Raw genomic sequence first — 15,132 nt, 5'->3', positions numbered from 1 at the left:
TTGCAGCTGTCAGCCTGTGGCAGCTGCAAAGGTCCATTTGACAGGTGCGGGGGGGGGGGGGGGGGTGACCCTCACCCATTGCAGGAGGCCACTCTGTCACTTGGGACAAAGTGTGGCCTCCACCACCCCCCTCCTGACGGTCAAAGTCACCAACCTGCACACTCACCCCGGAGTCCGGAGACATGTGCCTACCTTGCGGACCCCCTCAGATGTACATATTGCGGATGGGGGCCGTCGTAGCTGCAGTCATGACCCCCTCGGAGGGCGAACAGCATCACCAGCCTCGCCGTCCACCTCTGACACGTGGAGCTCCACAACAGAGTGCTGTGACACATCCACCTGTACAGCAGGAGGGAGGGCTACCGCAGAGAGAGACGCGTCGCAGAGGGCACTACCCTCGCCACAGGGTCCACAGACCGAGGCGCAGCTCCCCGGACCTCTCCGAGCAGCAGTGCACACGGAGGCGCAGATTCACTCGACATGTAATCGTGGACATCTGCAGCCTCTTTCATGCCGAGCTGCTCCTGGCTGGCCCCAGCACCATCTGCTTACCTGTCACTGCCAAAGTCACCACTGCCCTCCACAACTTCTCCTCCGCATCCTTCCAGGGTGCAGCCGGGTACACCGTCGATGTCTCTCAGTCGTCTGCGCGGAAGAGCCCTGCAAATACACCTACACCCACTCTGCAGTGACACAATGGGTGGCATCAGTGGTGGGTCCTCATAGTGATACCCAGGAGCGGGCATTATTGCACAAAACAGACAGGATTCGCGGAGACATGGCAGTAGTGGTGCCAATATAATGTGTGATGTGAGTTGTTCTGAAATTCAATATAGGTAACACCCATGACAAACCCTCAAACACCCTTGTGCATCCCCTTCATGCTCACGACACGTTTGCCTTACGCTGCCACATATGTGATGCATGCCCTGTGGCTGCAGCACAGGTGGTGGCAGGTTGAGTGAGGCTGGCCGTGAGGGAGATGCACGAGAGGGTGCGTATGGGATAGAGCCATGAGATTATGAGGATTGGGTTGCGTGTTAGTGGCGGGGTGAGTACTCGCGAGGTGAGTAGGTGCAGGTAAGATGAGGATGGGGTTTGAGTGGGTATGAGGGGTGATGTGACAGAGTGGTGTTGGCGGTGCCGAAGGAGATGTGGGGTGGGGGCAGTGTTGTGGCAGATGGAGTGTAGGAGAAAGACTACGTGTTCTCACTTTGGCTGACCTACGTCGGTCATTGCAGCGCCTCCTGCACTGTATGCAGGTGGGCGATATGTTGGTGGTGCAGGTGACCTCCTCTGCCACCTCGAGCCAGGCCTGCTTGGTGGCAGAGGCAGGCCGCTTTCTCCCGCCCGCCGGGGGGAAAGATCTCTGTCCTCCCCCTCCTCCTCACCCCATCTGATGATACCTGGGGTGAGGCATCATTAAACTGGGAGCAGCCTTCCCCCTGGGCTGCTCCATGCTGTAATGTGTTCTATTTGTTGCAGCATCTGTCAGTGGAGGACTGCCCCTTTAACTAGAGAGCCTCCAGCTGACAGATCGTACTGCGCATGCGCAGCCCGCCCGACGCGCAGACCAGCAGCGCGGAGCCCGGAGGAGCAGGTAATTGGATCCAATTAGTGGATTGCCTGCTACGATCGCGCGGGCAACCCACTAATTTCACCGAGCGTGTTGACCACGCTCCCGAAACCCAACCCGCCGGAAACCCGCAGGCCTGGTAAAATCGGGCCCTTTGTGTTACAATTCTTGGTACTGCATTCATGTCAACATTTGCATTGAACCTGCATGTATAAACATCCGAAAATGGCATTTCCCATGTAAACAATTGCTTGCTATGGTTTTTTGATGAACCAGTTGAAAGACTCACAATATTTTTCGGAAAAATTTTCAACTACCATTTTTTTTTCAGTGACTGAAATTTCTAATGTCCAAAAAAAGATTTTACAGAAAGTTACATATATCAGAATAACATGATTACATTTATCCATAGATGTGTCTTTTAATACCATCATTAAAGTTTTTACTTAAAGGCCTCAGCTTTTCCAAACTTGGGCTTGGTTTTGATCTTTTTACCGAGTGGTGATTGTCCTACAATCTAAGCAGGTGAAGTGTACATAATTTCCCATGATTCATCAGCAGCATTCAAGTTAGCAAAATGATATAAATTGAGAGAGAAGCATTCTAACAAAATGTATATTGTGGTTTTCAAAATTATTTGAAGAAAAACTAGAGGACAAATTTCAAAAGCTTTATTGGTAAAATTGTATTTTTTTAAGAGAGAGAAATAAAAAAAAAATGACCAGCTGTAATGATTACGCAGCTGTTTGTTGTACGTTTAATGCTAAAGGGATCAAGGGATATGGGGAAAAAGCAGGAACAGGGTACTGAGTCAGACGATCAGCCATGATCATTTTGAATGGCGGAGCAGGCCCGAAGGGCCGAACGGCCTACTCTTGCTTCTATTTTCTATGTTTCTAGTTGGCATTCAAATTATAAACACTCTAGCCCTGGTTTTAACTCAAGGTGCATGTGGGTGGGGTGCGAGCAACAAGAGAGGCTCAGGCCATTTTAACCTCCGGGCCTCATCAGCATATCCCAAGATGGACCCCGGCCAAACCTGGCGGGAATGAGGTGGACGGGGGCAGGATTTCGGGTGGTAGAAGGCCCTCGCCAGGGACCCAAGTGAACGGTCCTTGACAATCAGGTAAGTAGGGATTAGCAGGCAATCGTGGTCAGGGGAAGGGAAGCCTGGGGCAGTAGAGGCTCCACCTGGTCCACAAGGAAACCATTAAAATGTTTAAAATCTTACTTATCTGGATGAATTTCATGGCAGCTTTCCCTAGCGTGGTTGGCACTGGGGTAACATTCGCATCGGGGTCCAAATGACGTCATTAGACCTTATCCTGTTCTCATTGGGCGCGAGGGGGTTAAAATTGATGTTTCTATTAACTTCAGAAACCAGAGACAGAGACCAATGGACATACAAATTTGAGTACTTTTTTAAAAAAAAACTAGTTGAATGATGACAGAGTTATGAGTGGAGCTGAACATTGTGGAATCATCAGTTAACAGCTCCACTCCTGACTTTATGACGGAGGGAAGATCATTGAAGAAGCCGATGACGATGGTTAGGCCAAGAGCATTGCCCTGAAGAACACCTGCAGCCAAGACCTGGAACTGCAGTGATTAGCCCCTGACCACCCTGACCACCACAACCATCCTCCTGTGTGTTGAGAATAACTTTAGCCAGTTTTAAATGGTTTGGTTCATTTGGGAACTTTTTAAATTGCGGCAAATAAGAAGCCTGGCAACAGCAGGAGTTGGCCTCGCATCTCTTGCCTAAGTACACTTTGGGTCACTTCACACCAAATTACACTCCATTTTGATGGAAAGTCCAAATTTGCTCTGAATTGTCTCAAATTGTGTCGTATAATTGATCTGTTAGAATAAATTGTTTTCACGAACGTGATATTGTAACTGGGACCTTTATATTCTGTACATTTACTTTAGGAAAAAAAGTAGGCTTATTTTTCCTGTTCTATATTCCCCTATACCTCACTGGTAATAAAGTTGACTGTACAGAATGATGCTGAGTGAAGGGGATAATCATGATAATGCAAATTTAGCACAACGCTACCTCTTTTATTCATCTGATTCCGACAGATTCTTTTTGCCATGCCTCAAAACTTGGGTCATTTGATCTTTATATTATTTCTTTTAAAATTTGTACAGAAAAATTGCTGTCTCTTTCTCCTGCTTCTCTCAATGCTTCTGTGATCTTTCTGTTCATGCAGCATTCGATAAATCTATACAATAAATGTTTGTAAGTGTTTTGCAGAAACTTTAATTGGTTACATTTTGCCGGGCAAGGAAGAGAAATTACCTTTCAACCCCGATTACATTTACATTCCTGCACTCGGCTGTGGAACTAAATGCTGCCCAACTAGTAACCTTTTTGTATAATAGATCAAAAAATAAACATGGTATGTGTTTGACTTGTGCGTAGGCTCAGCATAGGTCTCCCTGAATAGGGTGATAGAGGGATAATGTTATTGGGGGAGTTGAATTTGCCTTCCAGCCTCTGATATAGAATTGTTGTTCTTCCAGCTCACCCTGCAAAATACTCATTAGTTTGTTTTACTGTGAACTTGTAGATCAAATTTAAGCTCAGCAATTTTTTTTTGTAACATGGATTGTTGTTTCTGGCCAGGACAGTCATTGTTCTTTGGTGTGCAATTGATTGATTCTATTTGTGGCTTATTTTTATCTTAATATCAACCTCTTAATGTTAGTGTGATATTTCTGTTGATTAGTTGTGAACGTGAATTTTTTTAGGTTATTAAAACTGATTGTCATTACTTATGTTGAATTTTGCTATTAGCTGATCTGGGTTTATGAGATGAAAAGGAGTACCATAATAAAGGAGTAATTTAAAACTAAATTCCATTTGCCCTATCGAAGTCCTGTTGGATTAGCCATTCTGCAGTGTAGATGTGGAAGTACAGTATCCAGCTTTCCACTATTCAATGCCATTAACAACTCTGGCAATTGATTCTTGTCAAATAAGCCCAATCAGCAAATTCTGAGCCCTACCTTGCTTGAATGACATGCAAAAACTAGCTTTCAGCAATGCGTTGATATAAATTACACCTGTACTTTGCCACTTAAAATACCTGCATCCAGTATGGTCTGGAGATGCATAGAAATTAATGGCATTGTCAGTAATTGGAAATGCCTTAAGGTAAGTTTTACTACTGAACAGAAAGCTACAACTCCTCTGTTGAACACTTCCTCTCTCCTGATGTCTTTACGAAAGTTCCATAAAAATAGATATTACTTAATTTGGCTCATCAAGCATGATGTGAAAATCAGTATGTGTAAGGGTAGAAATAACTCTCAGTTATTGCATTATCAAGATTCTCTTTCTACAATTGTAATGAAGGCACTACCTCATTTAAATTAAATGGATTAATGTCTCCTTTAAAATAGCGACACTGAACATTCATAAAGTAACATCACCAGCACTGTATCCTTAGCTGCGCACTGTCTCCTTGGTGGTAGGGAAGGTGGAACAGCCTTGCTCATCAATGAAGGTGTTGATGTTGCTACTTGATTAACTGGGCCTATACGATTGATTCGTAAATAATCATTTTTTTTCTTTGTGGTAGAGAAGGGGAAGAAGGAAATAATTAGGTACACGTCCCCGTCTTCGCCAGTTGAACATTTGCCCTCTGCCAGAGGTGTGTTTGCATCATGAAGGAGATGCCTTATTGACATCTTTTCTTTTCACCCTTCATCTGTGCTACTCCCCTCTCTAATTATTTTTTGAAACCAGCAATGTATTTTATGAATCGTATAACTTACATTTCCTACACACAGCCTCATTTTCAGCATCTGTTGTACAGGATAGAAAATTGTGTGTTGATGATTTACATTAATATCTTTTTGTGATTAATTTCAGAATTTTACAAGCAATACCAAATTAAGTAACTTCTACAAAATCTTGACTACTAATACGGACAGCCAGCAGGTTGAATTTGTATCCACAATGGAAGGTACATGCAAATAACAGTGCTAATCAGTAAAAGAGGGGCCCCTCTTTGGATTGAATTAAACCCGTTTTATTTTCACTAAGTGTAGTGTTGTCATTTTATTTTTATCCTTATTTCTCTACAGAAAATCAATTACTGCTGTAACATGTTCCTTTTCATTATTGATTGTTGCTATCATGTCTGAAGGTTCACTTTGCCACCATGTTCACGGTTCCTACGACACTGCCAGATGGCGTCCTTAGTGCAGGTGTTCGGAGAAACAAGTGCTTAGGTAGAGATTGAGAGAGTTGAGCATTCTCCAGCTTACATTGTTTACTTAGCTGCGCATTCAGTTCCTGCGGTGACTCAGCCTACAGTGTGGTTACTGTGTGCTGTGCTGTGCTGTGCCACTCTACCACCAGCACCATGCCACTTACAAGGCTTGTTACTTGAATATTTAAATGCCATTTTCATTTTGCAGTGTAGTCCTCCAATGTCTACCCTTGAGAACACAAGGCCGACAATGGAAGAGCTCCATTTCCAAATTGAAATGAATGAGGAATGGAAGCCATCTATGTTGGTGCTGATGGTGTGACATCCCCAACACAAAATTAGACTATTAACACACCTTTGAATGTGTTTACAAAAGTTCTTAGAGACAGTGATGTATTTTAGTTCTTTAAGTGTTATTTCTTAACTGCCCACCTCGGTGCTTTTTATTAGTGATTTATTTTTAAAGATCTGCAGCCATAAAGCTAATTTCATTGCTGCTGCTCCTGGTTGACACTTGTGTTGAAGTATTTGTGCAATAACAATGGACTGCTCTATGCAGAACTGTACTAAACCAAACAATCTGAACCCTCTTCCTGGAGTCCCATACAAATAAGTCTCTTCTCACAAACTCCCCGACATAGCCCTGCAGTGGGAGGAATAGGTTGTCGCCATGAGAGCACACAACTCATTAGTTTATAGCTATATGGAAAAAAAATGACACATCTCTAGGAAAAGTAGGACAACACCTGCGTACCCACATATGGCTGTGCTGTCCCACCTGATGTAGCCTCTGGTTCTGAAGTGTGTTAAACTACTATGCAAACATATATAATATGCTGTTTTGTGCCCTCCTGTAAATGCCATGTTGAGCATATATACCACTACTACATTAACATGAAGACCAAGATCTGATTTTTTTTTTCTTGTCAATAAAGAATGTTTCTAATTGTACCTTGACTGTTAATTAGTTTGACTATTTTTCTCTTTTAATAAGTAATTTGTTTATTTGTGATTGGCTTCTTATAATATCTTTTATATATTTCAGAAGTATGCATTGTAATTGCAGTTTGATGCCTAATTTTTATTAACTCTGCACTTGGCATCTGCTTCTTGCCATGCATAAACATGGATGACTCTTTAGTGCTGCCAACCCTGCCTCCTGGCATCACTCAGCATGGTGCCCGCCATTACAGAATGGATGAACTGCAAAGTGCTTGTGGCCCCCACAGAGTAATTTCTTTTTGAAACTTGCCACAGTATCTACTGGAAAAGTAGCTGTTCAGATGATAAGCACATATATATGTTGATTAATGGGGAGGGGAGAAAGAGAGCACAAGGATAGAAAGATCTGATACTGGTGCAATCATATGTTTACATTGCAGTGCTTCTGCAATCCTCCTAGCATGCAACATCCAATCAGAGACGTTTGTTTCAATACTCTTTGTGCAGACTATGCTGTATTTACTTTTCTGCAGTGGGGGGAGGGGGGAAATCATCCATGTAGCTTCTATGTAGGGTGTCAAAAACTTGGGGAGCTCTTGCTGGCAGGTATGTTCATTGACAAGATAACGGTAAAAGTTAAGGAAATGATGGATTGTTTGCTTTATTACAGCACGCAGTTACCCTATTTATGGAGTTCAGTGGCACCCTGAGAAAAACCCGTATGAGTGGAGCACAAAGAAGAAATTCCCACATACCCCCAACGCTGTGAAAGTAGCTTGGTATATGGCTGACTTTTTTGTCAATGAAGGTATCGACAAATGAAATAAATAATTAACCTGTTTTGTGTACTGCAAAGCATTTAGTTTTATGTTGATTACCATTAGCAAAATGATTTAATGCAATGAAGCAAGTTGGGGCAATCTTGAGTTGAAACCTCACCTGAGGGACCCATGAGCCTGTAGGTAATGCTAGTACCTTACTGCAGTTAAAGGAGCCAGCTTTCATGAGTTGTTAAACCTAGGCTGTATCTGCCCTCAGTAAATGGCAAAATTAATATTGCACTAATTGCAAAGACTAGAGTATATAGGACAAAATGTATATTTATACTTTGCATTCCCTCTCACTTCCCCCACCAATTCTATGCTATGCAAACAAGATACAAGCATAGCATTTTTTTTAGAAACACAAAAAAGACAATTAGAACCAAGTTGCCCATCCTTTTTTTGTTCTCTGATCTGACCTCCATCTTCCCAACTCTCAGATGCTTTTTTCTCCATTAACCCATCGAAAGCTGCTTCTTTATACTTATAGAAACATAGAAAATAGGAGCAAGAGTAGATCATGCGGCCCTTCGGGCCTGCTGTGCCATTCAAAATAATCATGGTTGATCATCTAACTCAGTACCCTGTTCCTGCTTTTTCCCCATATCCCTTGATCCCTTTAGCTTTATAATTTGGCTTGGAGGAGCCTAACAACTATGAGCTGGCTTCTGCTGTTGATGTTTTAACTCTATGTTCCATAGCCCAGCAGCAGACTTGTAGACCCAGCTTTGCCTGCCGTCCTAATTTATAACTAGCGCTCCCTGGTAGTTGAGCTCTTAACCATGTAAATAAAACAATTTCCTGCATCAACTATCTCACTTTATACATGTTTTGTTTCCTTGGTCATTTTATAACTGCAAATCTTGTAAATCAGTACTGAAATTTTAAAAACCTGCAAAAGATTACTTTCTTATTTTTCAGCTCGGAAGAATTACCATTATTTTTCTGATGGAACTGAAGAAGCAAAAGCTTTGATTTATAACTACGCACCTGTTTACACTGGAAACATTTCTAGCTATGAGCAAATTTATTTAATTGATAAGAATTGCTTCACTTAGAGTGGGCTTTGGCAGGGTAAACAGGTAATTTTCCATCTTTGTGCTCTGATGGGGAGCATGTGTTGGAAATTTCAGTGCACATGATTTTCATGATTTTCCAACCATTTAGAAGTCAGAAATTACTCTTTAAATCTAATCACTTGACTCTACCTAAGATTATGCTTCCTTTATCCAAGCAATTCTGGTAACATTGAGGCCTTAATGACAAACAATTGGTTATGTTGTAGCTGGTAGCAACATCAAGATAAACTTACTGGATTTCTAAGACCCATTTTTTGCTGGGACTTCCTGGCTGACTCTGATCTACTAGTGTCAGTAAATGTACTGTTCTGGTTGCAGTAGTGTATTTTGGTAGAGCCATGACATCGCGATGTCACTGTTTGTGCACCAGCCAAAATATCATTGCCGGTATGTACATGCATGAAATAGCAAGCTCCATAATGAATCTGGTTTACATCTAAGGACTGAAATTCCCCCTGTTTATGGTTTTAACGAGTCACCCTAAATACAAAACCAGATTTCCCATTTTGTACTCGCGTGGACTTTTTCAGTAAATTTATCCAAATAAAGACTTTCATTTTACCCCCCAGCACCACCACCCTTGTGCGAATAAAGTTCATAACCATCAGAATTAAATCATTACATCCATTTCTAAATAGCAAAGCTGTTTATGTTTTAAGGCTTCTGCCTACTCCTCTCGATGAAAGTAAATTTTCATCCAGGGAAGCGCATGTCAGAAAATCAGGAAAATGCTGTCCACCATTTTCTGTCCATTTTAAATGACGAGTAGAATATCATTGGTAACACCCATCCGATTTTCTGATGTGTGTTCCTAATACACAAATCTCCTGGAATGCTGAAGGTGAAAATTTATCCTTCGTCTTTTAAGGACTTCCATGTGGGAAGGTTCTTTGAAGCTTGTGAGTGAATTGCATGTGAGGCTTCAATTTACTTTAATGCATTTAAAAAAAACTGCTTATAAGCTACACATAAGTGATTTTTTTTTCAATATTCGTACATGTAATATTCCTATACAAAATGCCATTTCAACCTTTGAAAACTTCAGTTTAGATGGGCCAGCCACTCAAAGAATGACTTAACACAGCAATCCATTGCTACATTTTCAAAGAAAATCTTTGAGGACTAGAATTAACTGAGCTGAGTCTATAAAACAGAATTTCCCTTATTGCAGTCAAAGGGGTGAAATTGGTCTTGGGTGGTAGCGTGAAACAGTGAAAGAAAATTGTGCAGTGTGTAAAATGGACTGCGATTTGCCTCTCGCCCGTTTTACACCACTGCCCAAGACCGATTTCATACCCAAAGTTTTTGATCTGGAAATGCAGCATTGTCTTGGGCTGTTGTGACATATCTTTGACCAAGTGGAATGAAGTTTATTACATTTTATTACATTTTAACCATTGAAATGCTTTTTTATGTAGCAACACATAATTTTACATTTCAGTGTCTGATTATTTTCGGGGAAACTACTGTCTTTGTAGGAAGTAGGTTTTCCTTTTCTTGCAGAATGCATAGTGCATCAATGATCTGATCTCCCGAATATCAGAGGAACTGATTCCTGTGCACTGCATAATTCTGCAAATTTCTACTGTTTATCTACAGTTCAGGTTGTACAAAGACCTTGGAATTTGAGACTGTGTGTTGTTGATCTGTGATAAAGCTCAATAAAATCATAAAAAATGGATCTTTGTGCTTGTTTTCTGATTAATTCAGTGATGCACTGAGTAGTGTGTGTGTTTATTTGTATTTAGAATACAGCTAAGTATGTAAATCATTGATAAAGTTCTATGTCCACTTTAGTTACCGTGTTCTTTTATTTTAATGTGGACACATCCTCTCGAATTGAGGTTGCCCAGATTTGCCTTAAGTTTGGGCTAGATTCAAATCCAACCCCTTGGTTTATTAGAACAGTTTTTTTTTTTGCACAGTCTCTTAGGCTATTTACAATGTTTGGTCAGTGTTACACTTTTGCATTCTTCTGGTCCAGTTTCAGGCCATTCTGGCATGTATCCTGCCATACCAAGTATGCTAACCAGCAAGTTAAAAGCAGACTATGGCTGTCTCCGAATCTTTAATTTTTTTTTATTCGTTCATGGGATGTGGGCGTCACTCGCGAGACCAGCATTTATTTATTATTATTTATTTATTGATTATTAATCTTAAGAAGTGTACTTCACATACAACATAATTTTAGTCTGGTTTCCTGATAAGTAAATACTTCTAATGATTGCAAAAGATTAGGTCAAGCAGATTATTCATTTGTATGAACTAAATTGTATTTAAATTGTACAATTGCATTGAGTCTGTAGTAGGTTAAGCTTACCATATGGCTGCCAAACACCTATCTGATTGGAAACTGCCTGGTTAAAACAGATAAGTATCCAATCACAGAGCTAGAAATTGGATACCATGCAGTCAAATAAGACTGTTGATGTATTTGTGCATATAAGAGATCAGGACAGAAAATAAGTTGCTTATTATAACATTTGCACATGATTAAATTGTTTGATTTAGGGCTTACATAGCTAAAAATAATTAGGGATCTAGTAAAAGTTTGGCTATGTAAGAATGTTGAGCCGGAATTTCCTCGATCCAATTTACGCCGAAATTTATGCCAGTTTCTTTACCGATCTTGTCGACAGCAATTTACGCCAAGATTTCCTGAAAATCTCATTAGCATATGGTGGAACTTAAAAACCCATGTAAAACAAGCGGAAATTTGGACCCAAGAAAAGCGCAGAACATGTAGTATTCAGTTTGAAATTTTAAAACTTACCGGCCGGGCCTCTTCTGGCTCACAATCCGGCTCCCAGCAACCAAACTTCAACTAAAATTGCAGATTGGTCCTGATGACATCATTGGACCTAATCTGCATATTTAAAGAAGGACCCCGCTGCCTTTGTACGGGTGTCCTGCTTGCCTGCTCAAAAGAGCAAGTTAAGATCAGGACACAGTGGGAAGGCAGCAGGATCAGAGGGGGGAAGTGACTGGCCTCATTTTAACTGCCTCCCCCGCCCAGTTTCTGCAAAGCAGGTGAAGTTAAAATCCGAGCCAATAAATCTAATCATAAAAAGTGATCATGAAAGTTGCTGGATTGCTGCAAAAACCAAACTGATTCACCAGTGTCCATTAGGGACAGGAACCTGCCTTCCCTACCTGGTTTGTCCTGTATGTGACTTCACTCCCACTAAGTGGTTGACTCTAATGCCCTCATGACAACCAAAGATGGGTAATAAATATTTCCTTATCAGTGCTTTAAAAATATTGATACGGAGCATGGTTTTAAGGGTATTATTTTCATTGTGAAGTCGGATTCTGTTAACTTTCATTAAAGTCCCAGGTTTGCAAGGGCAGCAAAATCGCAGCTGTGCTCACCCATACCACAAGTGCACTCGTGGCAATAGTGAGAAGCAGTGCTCACCCGTGGCAATAGTGAGGAGGCTTGGCTGTATTTTGTAAGGCTGGTCCTTCATCATTTGAATAGGCTTCTTATGCAAGAAAAACTTGCACAGGAGCCTGGTCAGCAGCACGATTGATGGATGGAAAATTTAGCCACAGGCAGTTTTTGAAGTGATGCCTGCTGACCCTTGAAAAGGAGGATAGTTTTTGTTGTGGCTTCCATTATACTAGCAGTAGCACAGAGTAGCTGTAAAAAGTTGCCAGCGCTGTGTAGAGTGGGGGAAAATGCCTGGAAGCCTGAATCTGGAGAAAGCTTTCCCATTTACTGAGGATGCCTTGAACGTCCTTTGCAGGTGGTCTCCTTTGGAGCAGAAAGCCATCTTCCTAAACTTCATGTTAAAGCTGATTTGATGGAGGTTGCATAGAAAATAAATAATTGTTGTAAAAACCTAGCTGATTCATTAGTGTGCTTCAGGGAAGGGACTTGCCATCCCTATGTGCTTGACTTTAATGCCTTTAGGGTAACTCAGGATGGGCCTTGCCAGTATTGTCCACATCCCAAGGCCAATTTTTTTTAAAAAATGTTGCCTAAGCTTTCAGTCAGAGGCATTCCTCTGCAGTACAGGCTATGGATTAGTAAACTACTGAGGGGTGGTTGATCAATAGGCTTTTTTGAGACTTTGATGAGTATCTTGCAAAGGTGGTCAGAGAACAGTGCACTTCCGTGCATCAATGCATCGCGGACTTTCACTTCAGAGCGTGGCAACTTTATGGCCCTCTGCAAGGAAGCTCCTAAGGATAGAGGGAGCAAAATCAGACACCATGGGCTCGATTTTCAGACGTCCGAGACGGCGAGTTCGTGGCGGGGGGGGCTCTGAAAATCGGCGATTCCTGAGGCGGGTCTGGAGCCCAGCTCCAACCCGCCCACTTCCGGGTTCCCCAGTGACACGATTAGATGCGCGGGCAGCCCCCCGCATGCGGGAATCCTGCCGGCAATTAAAGCCGGCGAGATCCCACTTAATCCAATTAATTAGATAGTTCAGGTCGTTTGCAGACCGATTTGTAGGATATTTTAGGAAGGGTGGGATTTTCAACTCAACTGAGCGTGTTTCCCGTACTGAGGGGAAACACTCCCAGTTGAAATGGACGTGTTGCAGCCACCAGCCTGTGGCAGCTGCAAAGGTCCATTTGACAGGTGGCGGGGGGGAGACCCTCACTCATTGCAGGAGGCCACTCTGTCAATTTGGACAAAGTTTGGCCTCCACCACCCTCCTCCTAACAATCAAATTCACAAACTTGCAACATGTACCTACCTTGCGGCCCCCCTGAAACATACATCTTCCGATGGGGGCCGCTATAGCTGCGGTTATGACCTCCTCGGAGGACGAACAGCATCACCAGCCTCGCTGGCCACGCCGTCCACCTCTGACACGTGGAGCTCCACAACACAGTGCTGTGACACATCCACCTGTACAGCAGGAGGGAGGGCAACCGCAGAGAGAGATGCGTCGCAGAAGGCACTACCCTCGCCACAGGGTCTACAGACCGAGGCTCAGCTTCCTGGACCTCTCTGAGCAGCAGTGCACATGGAGGTTCAGGGTCACTCGACATGTAGTCGTGGACATCTGCAGCCTCCTTCATGCCGAGCTGCTCCCGGCAGGCCCGAGCACCATCTTCTTACCTGTCGCTGTCAAAGTCACCACTGCCCTCAACAACTTCTCCTCCGCATCCTTCCAGGGTGCCACCAGGGACATTGCCGACGTCTCTCAGTCGTCTGCACAAAAGAGCCCTGCAATTACACCTACACCCACTCTGCAGTGACACCATGGGTGGCATCAGGTGTGGGTCTTCATAGTGATCCTCAGGAAAGGGCATTATTGCACAAGCCAGTCAAGAATGGCCAATGTAAGGAATCTTACAACACCAGGTTATAGTCCAACTGTTTTATTTGAAAATCACAAGCTTTCGGAGGCTTTCTCCTTCGTCAGGTGAGTGTGGGATTCCGTGGAAGGTTACCGTATTTATAGTCAGAGAACAATACCTGGTGATTACAGATAATCTTTCCAACTGCCCGTTGTCAAGGCAATCAAAGTGTTCAGACAGAGAGATGTTACATACAGGACCACCGAATAAACAAACGGCCAGAACAAAAGACAGAGAGAGAGAAAGAGATATCCGAAAGGAAGAGAAAGACAGAGAATGACCCGTTGTATTAAAAACAGATAACTTTTTTTTGCTGGTGGGGTTACGTGTAGCGTGACATGAACCCAAGATCCCGGTTGAGGCCGTCCTCATGGGTGCGGAACTTGGCTATCAATTTCTGCTCGACGATTTTGCGTTGTCGTGTGTCTCGAAGGCCGCCTTGGAGAACGCTTACCCGAAGATCGGAGGCTGAATGTCCTTGACTGCTGAAGTGTTCCCCGACTGGGAGGGAACTCTCCTGTCTGGCAATTGTTGCGTGGTGTCCGTTCATCTGTTGTCGCAGTGTCTGCATGGTCTCGCCAATGTACCATGCCCCGGGGCATCCTTTCCTGCAACGTATGAGGTAGACAACGTTGGCCAAGTCACAGGAGTATGAACCATGTACCTGGTGGGTGGTGTCCTCTCGTGTGATGGTGGTATCTGTGTCGATGATCTGGCATGTCTTGCAGAGGTTGCCGTGGCAGGGTTGTGTGGTGTCGTGGACGCTGTTCTCCTGAAAGCTGGGTAATTTGCTGCGAACGATGGTCTGTTTGAGGTTGGGTGGCTGTTTGAAGGCGAGTAGTGGAGGTGTGGGGATGGCCTTAGGGAGGTGTTCGTCGTCATCGATGACATGTTGAAGGCTGCGGAGAACATGGCGCAGTTTCTCCGCTCCGGGGAAGTACTGGACGACGAAGGGTCCTCTGTTGGTTGCGTCCTGTGTTTGTCTTCTGAGGAGGTCTATGCGATTTTTCGCTGTGGCCCGTCGGAACTGTCGATCGACGAGTCGAGTGTCATATCCCGTTCTTATGAGGGCGTCTTTCAGCGTCTGTAGGTGTCCATCGCGTTCCTCCTCGTCTGAGCAGACCCTGTGTATTCGCAGGGCCTGTCCATAGGGGATGGAGTCTTTGACG

General features: G+C 43.4%; 1 protein-coding gene across 1 annotated transcript in view; it reads left to right on the top strand.

Annotated features, from left to right (window-relative positions):
- Window positions 1-10,323, top strand: part of ggh (gamma-glutamyl hydrolase (conjugase, folylpolygammaglutamyl hydrolase)) — a 44,881-nt gene extending 34,558 nt beyond the window's left edge. Inside the window, exons 7-9 of the mRNA XM_067980169.1 lie at window positions 5,460-5,553; window positions 7,415-7,552; window positions 8,487-10,323. Of these exons, the coding sequence (XP_067836270.1) occupies window positions 5,460-5,553; window positions 7,415-7,552; window positions 8,487-8,623 (369 nt within the window). The 3' untranslated portion in view covers window positions 8,624-10,323. The remainder of the gene's footprint in view (window positions 1-5,459; window positions 5,554-7,414; window positions 7,553-8,486) is intronic.
- The last annotated feature ends 4,809 nt before the right edge of the window (window positions 10,324-15,132 follow it).

This window comes from Heptranchias perlo, chromosome 3, assembly GCF_035084215.1.
Source record: "Heptranchias perlo isolate sHepPer1 chromosome 3, sHepPer1.hap1, whole genome shotgun sequence".
NCBI classification, from domain to species: Eukaryota; Metazoa; Chordata; class Chondrichthyes; order Hexanchiformes; family Hexanchidae; genus Heptranchias; species Heptranchias perlo.
This window is presented reverse-complemented; position numbering and strand designations above follow the sequence as displayed.